This window comes from Diadema antillarum, unplaced genomic scaffold (genome assembly GCF_040938485.1).
Source record: "Diadema antillarum isolate AM-2024a unplaced genomic scaffold, OU_Dant_1.0 seq00000378_RagTag, whole genome shotgun sequence".
Taxonomy (NCBI): Eukaryota; Metazoa; Echinodermata; class Echinoidea; order Diadematoida; family Diadematidae; genus Diadema; species Diadema antillarum.
Window position 1 is genome coordinate 297,571 of NW_027271377.1, and position 17,140 is coordinate 314,710.

Genomic DNA, 17,140 nt, shown 5'->3' on the forward strand with positions numbered 1-17,140 from the left:
TCTGCCTTGATCCAGTGAGCAGGGAAGTTCACAGAATGATATAAAAGTAAACTGGCAACCTCGGATTGAGTGCAGTCTCATCTGCCCTCTGGTTGGAACGTGACGTCCGGATTCCCACATCAGCACAGCCCCAGCACCGCCCCAGCACCATGACGTAAACACGCTTCCAAGAAATGGATTTTAGAACATGCAACACATGCACATTGCAGCACAGTGCAGAATCCGACGGTAGTCTTCAAAGGTTACGGTATGGCACTGTCTGCTCCGTAACAAAGTGTCCAGTCAGAATCCAAGGGTACTTTTCTTTTTTTTTTTCTTTTTGATTACAAGATTGGCAGTCTCTCTCTGCTCTGAAAAAAACAAGTGTCCACAGCACAAATGCATCCTTTGTCTCTTCCAAATGTGGGGAGATAGGGTCTTAGAAAGACCAGAGTGACTTAGAAGTCATCAAACTTGAGGTTGTTGATGTCGAGAAAGTCGATGGAGTCCACCGGAGGAAGATCGAGGCAGCCCACCGATGCAGGGGTGGAAGGAAGGACTGACTCATCTTCTGTAAGAGAGGAAAAATGGAAACAGGAATTATCAGTGTGTTGACCAAGAACATGCATTCAATATTTGCTCTCATTAAGAGCGCTTAGAAACATCCGTATGAAGCGCCTAATAAATGTATTGTATTATTATTGTTAATTACAATAATTCATATCTTCTTTGTAATGGTAATGGGACAAGTGTCAGCCCTGTGTGAAGTTGGTGGTTGGTCAGTTTGAAGTAATATGGAGTAAATCAAAGTTAAATGTGCACCATATTTGCCATGGCATTGTATGATACACACCCATGTTTTGGGACTGGAACACAGATGAGCTTTGAGAACTTTTATGTTAGATTTAATAGTTTACAGCCATTGTCCATTCTGTTGCTGTCAGGGGCAGGGAATATCACACTATCTATTTTTATTACTATTCAGGAATTGTGAATGCTCTTTATGGGAGGCATAATTCCCAAACATACAGGTGTCAAAACATCACCAGCATGATAAACTAGTATGAAAAATTTACCTGACCACACATAGCACAACTCATTTTTATTCTGTTATTTCACCGGTTGCATTCTTACGAGTTTTAAGGGGATATAAGCTCAAAGTCAATTAAACTCAATTAAATTTAATATACCTTCAGTTTCAAACATCACATTTTGAGAGATTTCCATATCGATCGGTAGGTCAAGATCATCTAAGAATCTCTTGACAATTTCAAAAAGTGCAGATAGATTTTCATTTGCTTCATACTGTCATGTGACAATGTGAGTACGCAGAGCCAAAATAGAAAGACAACAAGGAATGGCAGCATAAACACAAACAAACAAACAAACGAAACAGAAAAGGTGCTCTTACCCGACACACTGGGCCTGAGCATGGAGTCTAAGGAGAGGTGAGAGAAGTCGGGGCTGACGTCGTCGACATCTCGGATGGGATACCTGAAGAGCGTCGTCTTCATAATGCCAAGTTTGTCCAGGTGAGAGCTGAGGCAGGCTTCGGCTGGCAGCTTGCTGAAGGCCGAGTCTGGTAGTCATCAAAGCAATCAGCGATTATCAAAAAAGAGCAAAATAATCTTGCTGGCCTGAGCCACGCAGCATGATGGCAGAGTTGCGAAAAACACATATTAGTTTCCTTTATCTGTTTACTGGAGGTAGCAAAGAAACTAGCTAACAAAATGTTTGTGCTTTTCAGTGTATTTCAAAAGATATAGCCAACATGTCATACTTTTAATGTATTTTTTTCTTTTCTTACCTAAACCATAAAACTTTATAACAGACCAGAAACTTACAGTAATGGTAAATCGGTCTTTTCTACCATATTCTAGTTTTCAACAGCAAATTTTTGTATCCATGCTGGCTATTAGATACGAGACATTAATCTTTTTCCAATTGCTATGACTTAAACTTGTAAAAACATAAATAATGCAGTTTAACATCGTTTCATATTGTGTTCTTTCATGTATACCCTGTTCATTAAAAAAAATAATTGTGTAGCGGCAGTTCAACAGGTAACGCATTCCTGCTTCCATCTCGCAGCCAGAATGAGGCATATTTGCAACAATAAATCTAAACTCTCAATTCATTCTTTGTTTTTTTTTATTCTTCCTCCTTATGAAGCAAGGTATTCATGTTTTACTAGTTGAATTATACTTTCTTTCATTTTTTTTTTAAAGAGCTTGTGCCCTTGCAACATCTCTAGTCCCTTTCACTGGCCTTTTTACAGTGAAGCAAGTTTGTGGATGGCAATACATACAGATTGCTTCTTTGGCAGTACAGTGTAACATGAAGAAAACAGAATACATACAACTAAGTTTTGCAACGCACTACCTGCATCCTGGAATATCTTCATGCTCTCAATGTCTGGAAAGGTCTCTGAAGGTCTGCGGATGGGGGCGCTCTGTTTCTTGACATCTGTTCTGACTTTGGGAGCTTTCTTCTTGCTCTCAATTCCCTGCCATATGCAGATAGATCAAATTGAACAAATATACATCTCTCATATGTCAGGCATAAAAATCAAAAAAGTATATGACAAGTGTTTTCATAAAGTTTAAAAGGAGAAAGAAGTGCATGTTATTATCATATAAGACATATTATTCTGGTCATTATTCATATTATAAGGCCATCATTTTTCCATACAGTCAACCTCATTTACGTCCACCTGGCACAAGACAAAAGAAAAGTCTCAGAAATATTATACCCCAGATGGATATAAACGTGTGTTAATTCTATAGTGTAAGTCACATGAGTTACATGACTTTTCTTTGGTCCCTTTGGATTCAGCTAAGGCTAGGTTGACTGTATGCACATTCAGAATGTTTTCTTTGTACGCCAAGTTGATATCAATGTGTAGCTTCCTACCTTGAGTGTTGGCCCCTCCCCAAAGACTCTGATCCCAGGACCTGGCGTCTTGAGTTGTGCACCTAGCGGCTTCTTGAGCAACCCGCTGCCCTGCCCGGCCTTGTGGACGGTGTTGCTGAGGTTGCCCAGGGCCTGACGACCGCCCATGCTGTTGCTCAGATCACCCAGGGCTTTGCGCGGCGTCACAAGCGAGTTCTCGTTGTTGGAGAAGACCTTGCCGAGACCTGTAGTGTATCAATATTTGACAATATCGTTGTTGTAGCAACTAAAGAGAAGGTTGCCACGATTGATTTTCCCATGAAAGCAAAGCACTACAGGCCTGGTTTTGCAGCCCTTTGGTGGAAAATCCTTGTCAGTTTTGTGGGTCAGTGCCCCCTGAATATTACCGAGCCCTGCTGAATATGGAATTAAAATACAACACAACCGATCAGCTGCTGGATTTCAAACGTTGTCAGAACAGCTGCCAGCACTTTTGTGTTTCATTCTATGGCAAGACTTTCGAGCAATTGATTCTGGATTCAGGGTATTTAAATGATCTCTAAGTATTACCAAAAACTAAAAGAAACAAGAGACCCGCGGGTCTGGCGCTCACCTGAGTATCGCAAGTTCACCTTTCACGCAGTCATTAATCTAAATTATTCACAGCTCTACCAAAATTTGACCAGGCATTCTGAAGTAGAAGATGAAAATGTACAATAAGGGCCCAAATTTTTAAAGATTCCTTAATTTGGGGGATTGGGGGCCCCCTGGGGCCCTCTGGGTGGGGCATGGTGCCCATTTTGATAAATTGAGATCCTGACCCCCTAGGGATGCTACCTGCCAAGTTTGATGAAAATCTGTCATGAGGTTTTCAGGAAGAAGATGACAATGTATGATTCAGGCCCCCATTTGGACCTTCCTAACCAACCCCCCACCCCCACCCCCCCACCCCTGCCCCCAAGAGGGGCACCCCTGGATCTCCTATGAACAAACTCGAAACTACAGTCATTAATGTACTCACTCATAGTATTATCTTAGCTGTATAACTTCTGATTCTAGAGAAAATTTTTAACGATTCCTTCATTTGGGGGGTTTGGGCCCCCCTGGAGGCCCCCTGGGTGGGACATGGTGCCCATTTTAACAAATTGAGATCCTAACCCCTTAGGGATGCTACCTGCCAAGTTTGGTGAAAATGGGTCATGGGGTTCTAAAAAAGAAGATAAAAATGTACAATTTAGGCCCCATTAGGACCCCTCCTCACCTCCCTCCCCTGGGTCCCAAGGGGGGCACCCCTGATTCTGCCATGAACAAACTTGAAACTGCAGTCATCAATGTACTAACTCATAGTATTAACTTAGCTCCATCACTTCTGGTTCTAGAAAAGAAGATTTTTATAGATTCCTTAATTTTGGGGGATTTGGGCCCCCTGGGTGGGGCATGGTGCCCATTTTAACAAATTGAGTTCCTAACCCCCTAGGGATGCTACCTGCCAAGTTTGGTGAAAATGGGTCATGGGGTTCTCAAGAAGAAGATGAAAATGTACAATTTAGGCCCTATTAGAACCCCTCCCCACCCCCCTCCCCTGGGTCCCAAGGGGGGCATCCCTGATTCTGCCATGAACAAACTTGAAACTACAGTCATCAATGAACTAACTCATAGTATCAACTTAGCTCTATCACTTCTGGTTCTAGAGAAGAAGATTTTTAAAGATTCCTTAAATTTGGGGGGTTTGGGCCCCCCTTGGGGCCCCCTGGGTGGGTCATGGTGCCCATTTTAACAAATTGAGTTCCTAACCCCCTAGGGATGCTACCTGCCAAGTTTGATGAAAATCGGTCTTGGGGTTTTCAAGAAGAAGATGAAAATGTAAAAAGTTTACGCACGACGCACGACGGACGACGGACGACGGACGACGGACGACGGACGACGGACGCCGGACGAAGGGCGATCGCAATAGCTCACTTGAGCCTTTGGCTCAGGTGAGCTAAAAAAAAGCATCAAAGAAAAGACAAAGTGAATGATTTTGTTGGATGAATAAAATACACTTTATGATGATTATGACATCAGGAAACTAAAACTGGAAACAAAATTTGCAGGCTTCACAAATGATTTGTTACTTGTGCCTCAGTTTGTTTCTTTTCAATTTGATCTTTCTCACATTCATTGTTCATGCTGTTTCAGTATGTGTGATATCACAGAAATACATGTACATTCAAATTGAAACACATCAGGGCAATATCCTTGAAAATACAATTCTATCAGAACAAAAGCCTTGGAAATAAGTAAATTCCATCCAACAATTTACTGAAATACTGAAATGAAATTAGACTGATTTTAAAGGTAGGGAATCCCATTTGCATGCCTTAAATGAAGAGTTGTATAAATACAGTGGTATGTTGAAGAGAATATCATTTTACAAACTCCCATAAAGTATTGAAAGTGGAAGGTAACATTTAGTACATTTTTTTGACGGTTAGATTTTGAATTGAATTGTTTTCGGGGCTCACCGTAAATTCCAGTACATTACTAGGCTACCTTTGCAGACCCATGTACTGCATGTGTGTCCATCATGTATATTTTGTGAAGAAAGTTCATCAACACTTACAAACATTTCTATATTACCACACACTCTATATGTTATTACATCAGCTCTTGTACTTTTAGATTTGTGTTTATAGATCACAAATACAGAAGAATGCAACAAAAAGGCTTAAGTGTGGCTGACACACAGAACTACTGAGTAGTTGAGTTTTGTGCATTATTCAAATTTTAGATAACTGTTGACTTCCAAATTTCTAACCAGTGGCCTATTAAGCAAGTCCCCTGAGGTTCATATTTAATGTTTTGCTGCATTTTGGGAGGTCTGTAAAAGGTATCCCCTACCTTTAACCTTCAGTTGGAGGTCCGGAAATAACAGCATGTCAAGAAATTTCTTGGCACGCCTTATACCAATGACCTTGCGGTCTAGATGACATACATTGTAACTTTTACAACTCATTCTATAACAATAACTAGATATATCGCTACGGCGACTGATATGCCTCCGCCATAATGCATGGTTCTCCTAATAGGTCTATAGTACAATGTCTTGACAATGTGTGATGACAGTTTCACACAATTGGCAAAATATTAAAATGACAGGTTTGACACAAATGTGCTGAATGTTCAGTTTCCTAGAACTAGGTTCAATTGGATGAATGATTAAAATGTCAGAGTGCAGGTATTTGGGGAACTCATGTTTTTTACTTGACTTTTGACCCTTTTATAAGTTTATGCATTGAGTAATTTTCAAGGTATTGAGAAAAAGTATAATTTCAGCATCAAATGGGAAAATAGCATTATCTAAACCTGGCCTTTGACCTTTGACCTCACAGTTCCAAAGAGAATCACTGTCAGGTTGAACATGCATAAATATGTAAGTTTCATGATGATACCTTGAGTTACTTTTGAGATATGGAGGAAAAAGTGCAATTCAGCACTTTTACCTGACCTTTTGACCTTTGACCTTTTGGCAAGGAACTTCCCACAGAATATATATTGGGTAATACATGTATACATCAAGTTTAAAAAAAAAAAAAAACTTCAAGCATTGCATAAATATAAGGAAAGTAGTGATATTTTGAGGAGTTGACCTTGACCTTTGACCCCCTGACCTTTGAACCATGACCCCCAACTTCCCTAGATAATCACTGCCCATTGGAACAAGCATATATACTAAGTTCCATGAAGATACCTTGAACCATTTGCGAGATATGGAGAAAAACATGAATTTTCAACCTTTTTTTCACAAAATAACCTGTGACCTTTGACCTTTGACCCTGTGACCCTAAAATCCAAACAAAGTATTATCCCCCAGGATATACCCTCATACCAAGTTTGATGTAAAACCACCACACGGTTCTTGAGATATCGACAAAAACAAAACGGGACGGACGTACGTAAGGAGGGACGGACGTACGTATGGACGGACGGACGGACGACCCGAAAACATAATGCCTCTGGCCACTTCGTTGGCAGAGGCATAAAAACATGCAGGGAAAAAATATAGTACCTCTTCGTGGTCCGGCAGATAGCATTGGTCGTTTGCCTGTGTGGATCCCACCTCCAGGATTTTCTACATCCACATTCTGCTGGACTAGTGAAGCCATGGCTTTAATGACAGCTTACCCCCTAGGTCGCTGCTTTCAACCTGAAAAACATCACATTGTTCATATTCAAACTTTTACAAAACTATGACTTCATACGGAATGTTCCCAAACAGAGAGATTTGTACTTCATAAATGCAATGCCTGTGATACGAACACAACATACAAAATCTATTTTGAGTGCCATTGAACATTGAACATACGACTACCTGAATACCTTGTGGCAAGTTTATTCACTGGCCAGCCCAAATCAATATGGCGTCCAATAGATAGACCTGTTTGCGGCAGGGAGGGTTTCATTCATTGATGAAACTGCCCTATCAGATGCGAGAGTACACTCACTTCCCATAGCACATGCAAGTAACTTCCGCATTGTTCTATAGGTGAGACTAAGCATACTCGACTTTAGCTGAAAAACTGGAAATTTAAATCTGAAAATGGGAATCCAAAGGGATGGTAAAGTATTGGTAGAGATGAGGATTGGGCTTTTAACTTTTTGCGATATACCAAGAAACCACTTATGAAATAGTACAGAGCATACCATTCTAAGAGGAATGCAAAGTTTATTTGATGAAAATTGGTTTGAGAATGGCTGAGACATCCAAAAACAAAGTAAAACAAAGCAATCATAACAAAAGGTGGGTCCCACCTTTTATTAGGATCATTCTGTTTTGGATACCTCGGCAATTTCAAAACCAATTTTCATTAAATAAATGTTGAAATATTCTTAGAATTACATGCTTTTTCATATTTCATGAGAGCTTTCCCATTATATCACCAAAAATTTTAGAAACCTGGGGCCCGTTTCATAAAACTTGTCATCGGTAACAAGTTGTCATAGATGTGACAAGCTACTGAAATCCTTGCAGCTGATTGGCTGAGAGCAAATTTGTCATAGAAATGTGGCAGTTGTCACTGATACACTTGTAACAAGTTTTATGAAACGGGCCCCTGAAGTTTGGTCTCAACCAAAACTATACGATCTCTTTAACTAGGCTTTAGCTGGGCTCTCATTCGCTAGGGGGCCTGTTACTGTGTCGTACATGTTGTGTTGTAGGTACACAATCGGAGGGCCTGACCATATACCTACCACATAGAACATTTAACAAGAGGCCCCTGCAAGTACTGTGTATGGCCGATGAATTATAGAATCGGTCTATTGTGGGTGGGTGTTTGTACTAGACTAGTTTGTCTGATACCATATGGGCCTACGCTATACATTCAAAAGTGTGAGAATTGGCTTGTCCTGGGACGTTCTTGGGAATCTCTGTGGACTGACTGCAGAAATTCCTAGGAGTGTCCTAGGAATCACTCAAGAAGAGTGCGAAATACCCCGGAATATGCTAATTGTAGCCAAACAGCACAGACACATAGGAGATCTAGGAATGAGGATTACACTTCAGGATTGGTAAAATCATGAACGAGGACAATCAGGATGACAACATACACGTGAGATATGCGGACAGTATAAGGAAATAGGGCAAGGTTATAGATTGGGAGTCAATTTTCGATTTTTCTCATTTGACTGCTAGCCGTCATGGAGGTCAGCTGAAATTCACTTTGCCCTATTGCTTCAAATACAAGCAAGCTGTGAGAGATGATCAGATAGCAGTTTTATAGAAATTAAAAAAAAAAAGATTTGATCCTAGTTCCACTTTCGTGGGTTTTTAGTTGGGCGGTCACATTTGAAACAAACAAAACTTTGTACTATGTAATGGCATTTATCAAAAATCCCTCAAAATGAAAATTATATCTGAAAAGAACGAAACAAACAAAAAAGTTTACTTGGAGCGGAGGGGACTGCTTCCTCTTCTTCCTAGTTACTATTGATACAGTATCCACTGCCTTCTGCTGTGCCTTCTTTTTTGGGCCCCGGGAAATGCTGACATTTACCTGTTCCTCATCAGAGGAAGAGAGGTTCGGTTGCGGGGCTGGGATGGGGACCTCACCCCTCCCCCTTCTTTGTGTTTTTATGTTTCATAGGCATAATGCTGTAGACCTTTAATGATTTTTCACCTTCAAAATCATTTTGCTCTTAGCTGTTGACTCTTTCGTGTCTTGACCTTAAATGTTCGCAGTGGCTTCGCACACTTGCATTTTTCTATCCACATCGCGCATCGGCACTGCGCTGCGTGGAAGGGTTATGCCTTTACATGGATGTTCCGATGATGTCCTCACGACAAGTTGTTGAAGGTGTCAGGAAGTTCATTTCCGCGTCAAAATTTTGGTCTTGATCAAAATTTGGACGCGGAAATTTCTCTCTCTCCCAAGGCAGTGGAAATGCCTGGACATGGACAGTGCGTGAGCAGACTCTTTCAAGAATGTGTGGAGAGTAGACTCTAAGAGGTTGCCAAATGAGTTGAGTGCAGAATTACTAAATTTGCTTTCTGCGTCTTGTCCATGCCCTAGTGGACGCCTCATCTTAAGAACCGCACTGATCATCTGATGTCTAACTCCTTGTTTTACTAACTGTGTCCAACTCTAAACTCACACCCAGTCTCACTCATACTCAAGTAGCACTAGCAGCCTGCGACGACTGACGTGGTCTGTACACGCTTTACCATACACAGGGGAGGTGAGACGAACCGTCTCACTCACCTCCCTGCAGACACTACTGACAGTACATGCATATTAGGCATTGCCATTGACATTGATAGAGGTGACGTGGTGTGTGTGCCTGATTTTGCAACGACGAACCAAGAGTAGATCATGAAAAACCACACAATTACAGAATAAGAAAAACATCAATGTACACATAAAGCATAATTATACATCATTTTACGTACCTGCTTAAAAAGAAGAATCAATGAAGCAGACGAGGGTCAATGAAGGGTGTTTTCTACACTCAGTTTGGCTTGTTCTTCCGATCTTTTCGATATTCGCGGTGATGAGTGTTGTTATTTCAGCCAACCAATCACCTGCTTGAATCTCTTCCGCAACAGGATGGGACGCTGCGACTGAAGCCAGCGGTAGAGGGAGACATTTTGATTAAAGCTGTCCAAAAAGTACTCCGCTATTACAACTCGAAAGAAGGGACGGTGCTTCACGTTAGCCGACGGGAACAAAATGTTATCAATTTTACCCGATCATTTGGATGAAGATTTGTCTTCTGACAGCTCGGAATCATTAACATCTTCCCCCAAACGGAAATGCGCAAGTCAATCACTTGAGAGATATGACAACTTGGTGGAAGAGAGAGCTGAGAAGGCCGGCAGCCGTAAGTCACCCAGCGGTGCTTGTTCGGCGTTCACCCCAGAGGTTTCGGCTGAGAATCCACCGAACAGTCCGGTGGACAAGTCGGATGCAATTTTGTTGAAAACGACCATTACGGCTGACAAACTTAAGGCACGTGACCATTTTATCATTTTTACCATACCATTCTGAATTACCTATGCTGACGCCCAGTAAGTTGAAGACTTGTACTAGATTTTGGTTTTTTTTTCCTCCCACTTCTTGACATAGAAATTAGAATATTATCATGTAAACGTTTAGATCTATACCAATTCTGAAGCTGAAGGCAGACCTGCTGACGAGGATGTTCCATGTTGATGCAAAATTTACATATTATGTAAATTTACGCGTATACGAGTAGCTACTGTTTGGTAGGCAGTAACCCCAGGGCGGGCGCTCCTGGTACACAGTTATTCGCGTTCGGGCTGGTCGCAGTTAGGTAGGCAGATGCATGTATTAAACATCAAGTCTCATATCCGGCCAAATCCTTTATTCGGATGAGCGCCAGTGCCAATATGTCCGGATTTATAAGAGAGGTCGGACTGTCCAATCTTGAATTTCTATCCGTGCGCTAGAGCCACAATATTCTTGTCTGGAATACCAGGCTCTGCTCCGCAAGGGATATTTTTAGTAAATTTGTGTGGCATTGGCATTAGTGACCCTCTTATACCAGAAACACACAATGTCTGCTTAAATGGTCATCTCTCTTCTTCACTTGATGACCAAGATGAGATGGTCACTTTCTCACTTTCACACTTGTAGTCTGTGATTGAATACTGTACTGTAAACACAAACATTTTCATGGTTCATTAATTTTTGCATGTTTCACACTACTTTTGGCTAGAGCAAATTCTAAAACCCATGGAAATATATTCACAATTTTCTCTGCACATTTTGAATAGGTTAACAATTGTGCGGCATGAATTCAAGAACCTGCCAATATGTTTTTGAGCTGCTCAGCGCAAAAAATTAATCACACAAAAATATTGATGTTTACAGTATCATGCACAATTCAGACATTTCCTGTGTTGTTCACTTCATTTGTTTGTATTCCACAGAAATTTCATGAATTACAAGATAAGCGTGTGTGCGCTGCACAAGAAAAAGTTGAAGAAGGCTACAGACGTAAGAGGAGGAGGAGGAAGAGGAGAAGAGACTTTGGTTAGTGGCATTTACTTCTTATATTTAACATTTAAGTGTAGGCCAGCGATCAGCGTGGTAATATGTTATTCGTATCCTATCTGCCCCATGTACTTCTTTTTCTTTTGAGTTGCACCATTTGCTCTTTATGATTTCAGTGCCCAAGAGGACTCTTAACATACCGTACTGGTATGTTTAAAAGCTTAAAACTCTTCAAGTCAGATGTATCACATGAATATTACACTTAATTTGAAAGAAAAAGAAAAGCTAGAAAAGTGATGGTGACATTCTCAGTTTTTATCTTGATTCACTTGTCCATAATTCTCAGTGTGGTGAGTATTTGCAAAACAGGAAACTGTGGGTCTCAATTGATGAAGCAGTTTTACATGAACACAGCTCTGCAATGCCAAAACTTTGCAGTATCCATTGCAGCAGCCAGTAAGCTTTGCATTTGTGAACTGCCACTTTAGTTACCCAAATTATTGTGTGCTCTCATTTCGCATATCTGTGTGCATGTAGTGTGGTCATGCTATGAATTTTGTAGATATCAGGCTTCCAGTGGTTGTACCTTAGGCAGGGCTCCACACTAACTTTTATTTTTGATGGCCCAAAGGCAAACATCCGACCTTTTTTGGTGGCCCAATTAGGCCACCAAAGTCTTAATTTCTGAAATTTTGGTGGCCCGACGTGCGTTTTTGGTGGCCCCGGGCCACCGGGCCACCGTTAATGTAGAGCCCTGCCTTAGGAGGCATTTTCATCTTGGCATTTTAAATGCTACTGCACAGGTGGTTATCACAGCGTTCCCCCTGTGGGAGGCCCTCTGAATAAGCCCCAGCACTCTGATGGCAGTGTCAACAACCCTGCAATGGGGGAGGGGTCAGAGATCAAGCAGAGGTCATCCCAATCTCAACAGGAACACTGGGACACTCTGAAGGGCTACCTGAATGTCAACGCCCACATCAGCCAAGGAGTTGACCACGGACAGTTTGCACCAAAGGTAAGTGGTGAGGTAACTATACACAGCCCTGTCGCTGTACACATCACGTTGTGTGCAGAGACAGGGCTTTGTATAGTTAGTGATGAGGGAGACATTTATAGCAAAAGCTGGTCATTGACACTAGTAGCTTGTAAAAGTTCACATATGGCTACAGAGCTTGACAAAAAGATACATCCCACCCCCCCCCCCCCCAAAAAAAAAAAGTGATTATGGAGAATCTGTGTGTGTAGGGGGGGGGGGGGGGGGGGGAGGCATAATTTCAGCCTCCAGACATGAGATGTTTCATAGTGGTACGTCTTGAGTGTGTCTTAAGGTAAGCCTCAACTGTGTGAATCAGAAATAGAACTAAATGTGCCTATTTAATGAGGATATTGTCATGTAGTAAATTTCAGGTTTGCTGTATATTCAGCTAAAGTACATTAGTCTGAAATGTTGCTACTGATTGTACTGATGCAGTGATAAAGCAATACTGTTCCTCATTCATGTCAATCCTGCCCTTTCAGAGTGGTCTTGAGAAGAGACTGGACAAGGCTGTGGCCGAAGGAGACTTTGAAGCTGCGGAGGACATAAGTGACCAATTGGCCAAAAGAGAACTTGGTTGTAAGATAGCCAAGGCTGCTGATGCAAGGGACTACATCAAGTGGAAAACGGTACTTGTGAAAGTGGAGGTCCTTGCTCATTCTAAGCAAATTATGCATGTCAAAGAAATTAGACCAACAATTAGGTGAACCCCTACATGATGCACACACTGGTAAATGTTACAGGATTTCTGTATGATAAAATTGTTTTATTCCAGTGAAAATTCCATTTCATAAACTTAATGTTTACTGTATAAGTGGATTTTTTTTTTTTTCATACTGGACAGGGTAAGATAGATTTTACTTGTTTTTAATCTTGTGGAATCAATATATGAAAAAGTATCACATTCAATGGTCAAAAAATTTGCATTCTTTAATTTCACACTGGTTTCATGTCAGGTAACTAAGATTCAAAATGAATTTTTGCTGTTTTTATTTTTAGCCACTGCATAATTTTTCCAGGCCACCAAAAATTCAGATTGAAAATTCTTGTGGACCAACCGGGCCACCAAACAAAAACGTTAGTGTTTAGCCCTGTATTAACTATATATACGACATATTAATGAAAGCAAGGGAATATTAATCAGAGGGGTGAAGGTTGAGGTTTGAATTTACAACATACTTAGTGGGAGAAAATATCTCTAAATTTTTTATTTATTTATTTATTTTTTGTTTTTTGTTCAGGAACAAGAAGAGGAGAAAGCAGTCAAGAGGCGGCGGAAGAAGAAAAAGCTCGCCTGGGGCTTCGAGGCCAAGAATCGGTGGGAGATGAAAGCTAATATGTGACTCCTCACCGTGTTACCACGGTGTTATGGTCTTTCTCTGGAGGTGGCATCCAAAGTGGGAACGGTGAACACTCAAATCATTGATGCTGCTGGATACCCTAACCCCCAGGATATGGATCTGCTGTGTAGTATGAACACTTGTATACATGTATTTCAAAAGAGATTTTATATTTATTGCTCAAAAGAGATTTTATATTCATTGCCCTTTGTAAAGAATTTGATCTTGCCTTTAGAAAGTTTGGTCATTCTTTATTTTTTTTTTCGTATTTAATTTTGTCTATAACCAGGAAACAAATAATAGAATTATAATAGTAAGATTGAAAATACAGTAAAAGTCCTAAACTTTTATTTAATTATTTTGTTGACTTGTGTGAGGTTTAGTTACTGTACATTTGCAGACAAGGGATCACTCCAACAGGATGCTCAGTTCTTACAAGGAGACAGTGATATGATGATATATCGCATTTTCTTGTTTGAATGGAAGGACGCAGTGCAAATTTGCTATAATATTTGATCAATTGCTGCCCAATGGCATGTTTCTTAATGAAATGTGGCGAGTAGCTCGAAACACAACTTGAAATTTCCTGAACTCACAAACAGTAGAGTAGTTACCCTTGTGGAAGTCAAGATGCCCTCCTACGGGCATACAGTCAACCTGTCCCCAAATTACGCACTTCTTTTCAGAACTCATCTCCACAAAAAAGTACCAGTAGTCGCATTCAGAACAGCAGCACTTGTCAGTTCTGCCAATTCACTGCGCCAGAACCAGCCCTAAATCAAGAACACATTTGTGTTCTCCCCTTTGTTTTTATGCATGACTTTCATTCTGTAGGTATTTTTCTGCAAATCATTGCATTATCATCATTATTATAAATTATTATTATTATTATTATTATTATTATTATCATTATTACCATCATCATTATTATCATCATCATCATCATCATCATCGTCATCATCATCATCGTCATCATATCATCATCATCATCATTTGCAAGTGTGATGCAGAAATTCTACATATGAAAACAGCTGTCATTTAGCAGTCATTGATTCATATTGCAGAGTCTACAGTTATCCTGTTTTGGGGCTTTTCTTTTCCACTTGAGTAAAATTGCTATTTGGTGCCAGCATTATTCTTTTGTTCCTGTGAACTATGCTTCTGTTTTGTACTAGAATGTTTTTGTATTCACAGGATAGCAAATGAACTAAAATCAGTGTCATCACAGAATTAGGTCACAAGGTCAAAGTACCTCATTTCATTGTTGATACTGTCTGCCAAGTCCACATTGAGGGGGGGGGGGGGGAATGAAATTTTCGGTCTGGCGCATTCCTGTGTCTGACTGTGACTGCATTTAATGCACTGTACAGCCTCATGCTCACCCCATGATTTATCCCCTACGCACACATCTTTTATAATGTAGAAGCATACTTTCACTCCAATAAACACATCAGAAGCAGTAAGATTACTGTCTGCCAAGTTCACATTAACATTGGGGGGGGGGGGGGGGAACTAAATTTGCAGTCGGGCTCGATACTTGGCATCTAATTCATTACAGCCTCGTGCTCACTCGTGTTTTAGCCCCTACACACACACACACACACACACACGCCTTAATGTAGAAGCATACTTTCACTCCAATAAACATAACAACAAAAGCAGTATATATCTTCACATTATCCCAGAGTGCTTTATTTTTTGTTTTCATCCATTTTCCCCCCTTCCTGCAAATATGTCAATCATAAAAGTTATTCAGCTGTCTTGAGGAATTGGCACATTACAGAACATTACGACCTCTGCAAGCCTTTTCATATTATATTGTCTCTGACTGTTGAAATAGGAATACATGTAGTGCAAGCAAGATCATGAATAAAAATGAAATTTTATCTCCATATATTTCTCTGATGTCAATTTTCTTTGTGCATCGTTCAACCATCTCCTACAACCACATCTTCATTCAAGATATCTGCCATGGATGAAAGAAAAGATCTTTAAATGCATATGGAGATCAGATTTATTGAAGGGTTACATTGTCATATTTTGTGCATATTGTTGGTTTTGTTTAAAACATCTGGTAATTGCATTTAAAATAATATTTTCCAAAGGTGTAGTTAGAGAATACCAAGATAAAAACTTCCATTAAAATTGAATGGTCTAGTGTTGGTCATAATGTAATTCTGTGACTAATGCAGCTAAGGATTAGAATTGTTAAATGGTGAGCAATGACATTGCATCAGGTGATACAATTCAAGAATTTTGACTGGCAGCCTACAGGGCTGTAATGAAATGTGTATTTATGTAAAACATGATACAACATACATTGCCTTGTCTGTTGTAATATGACACTCAACAGTCCCGTGGGAGTTATATTTTCTCCTTGATACAAAATATAACTCCCTCGGAAATGTCAATATTATATTGCACCACTAAGAAGGGCAATATCTGTATGATAGACTTCAGTGCACTCCTGTTATGACGAACATGGTTGTAACCGAATTCTGGTTACAGCGAAGTAAAAATTCAGGCCCCAACATCATCGGCTCTGCATTTTTCATTGTTTATTTGTTTTAATAGTTAGAACGAAATTTCGATATAACGAAAGAAAACTGCCTGACCCGAGGACTTCGCTATAACAGGAGTCGACTGTATAAATCTGGACTTACTTGTCTTTTCTACACAGAATAGTGTGATCTCTTTGCATCACAGCAACGACATGGAAAAACAAACAAAACAATCACTGCCTGCATGTCCTGGTAATTCCCGATACAGTCAGTACATTGTATCCCTCATAAGCAGTGGGTTCATACAAGACAGACAAAAGATGACATGGGTTGGTTTTATCAGATACATAAATTATGCATGTATTTCTCTGGGCATGGTCAACGCAAATACAGCACTGTAAACATCAAGCTCCTATAACTTCAGGTGTAAAAACAAGATACTGTAAAAGTAGATATTTTCGCATGACTAATTTTTCACGCTCGACCGAGTGAAAAGAGTTTCACATATTTTTAATTCCGCGGAATCAAGACATCAGCTACTGGAACACATGGCAAGCAAAAATATTCGCAGGCTTTTATTTTCGCGTTAGTTTCTGGTTGCGCGAAATGCGTGAACATTTCAACACCGCAAAAATGTCCACTTTTACAGTATTGAAAGGATGATTTCTTATTTCACCATCGATCACATTATGACTATTCAGTGCATATCCTTTTGACATGGAATGTCACTTTAGTTAGAGATTAAGTCTGCAGCCAAGGCATCTCTCGTTTCCTCACCTTTCATTTCCTACCAGCAAGTGTGCACATGAAAAATGTCAAAAAGATTTGAAGTGGCTAGTAAAGAGACATTTTTTTTTAATCATGTGACCTGTCTCTATAAAACACAAGTCATGTGAC

The 17,140-nt window shown here is 40.2% G+C and overlaps 2 protein-coding genes across 2 annotated transcripts; one reads left to right on the forward strand and one right to left on the reverse strand.

Moving 5' to 3' along the window:
• Window positions 1-437: 437 nt before the first annotated feature.
• On the reverse strand, window positions 438-9,888 carry LOC139731544 (uncharacterized). The gene is made up of 6 exons (XM_071642429.1): window positions 9,800-9,888; window positions 6,920-7,057; window positions 2,893-3,116; window positions 2,362-2,485; window positions 1,391-1,558; window positions 438-550 (listed from the first exon to the last, which is right to left on the reverse strand). The coding sequence occupies exons 2-6, from the start codon at window positions 7,014-7,016 to the stop codon at window positions 438-440; spliced, it is 726 nt and encodes a 241-aa protein (XP_071498530.1). The 5' UTR covers window positions 7,017-7,057; window positions 9,800-9,888.
• A 191-nt stretch (window positions 9,889-10,079) lies between these two features.
• On the forward strand, window positions 10,080-13,745 carry LOC139731550 (uncharacterized). Its single transcript, XM_071642434.1, has 5 exons — window positions 10,080-10,358; window positions 11,303-11,405; window positions 12,170-12,381; window positions 12,885-13,031; window positions 13,644-13,745. The coding sequence occupies exons 1-5, from the start codon at window positions 10,080-10,082 to the stop codon at window positions 13,743-13,745; spliced, it is 843 nt and encodes a 280-aa protein (XP_071498535.1).
• Window positions 13,746-17,140: the final 3,395 nt, after the last annotated feature.

Excerpts from the sequence above, each read along its gene's own strand:
- LOC139731544 (XM_071642429.1), bottom strand. The coding sequence starts at position 7,016 with ATGGCTTCACTAGTCCAGCAGAATGTGGATGTAGAAAATCCTGGAGGT. Across the intron at positions 1,559-2,361 it reads GAAGATATTCCAGGATGCAG|ACTCGGCCTTCAGCAAGCTG; the intron begins GTAGTGCGTTGC and ends GATGACTACCAG. Across the intron at positions 551-1,390 it reads GCTCAGGCCCAGTGTGTCGG|AAGATGAGTCAGTCCTTCCT; the intron begins GTAAGAGCACCT and ends CCTCTCTTACAG.
- LOC139731550 (XM_071642434.1), top strand. The coding sequence starts at position 10,080 with ATGTTATCAATTTTACCCGATCATTTGGATGAAGATTTGTCTTCTGAC. Across the intron at positions 11,406-12,169 it reads GAAGAGGAGAAGAGACTTTG|GTGGTTATCACAGCGTTCCC; the intron begins GTTAGTGGCATT and ends GCTACTGCACAG. Across the intron at positions 13,032-13,643 it reads ACTACATCAAGTGGAAAACG|GAACAAGAAGAGGAGAAAGC; the intron begins GTACTTGTGAAA and ends TTTTTTGTTCAG.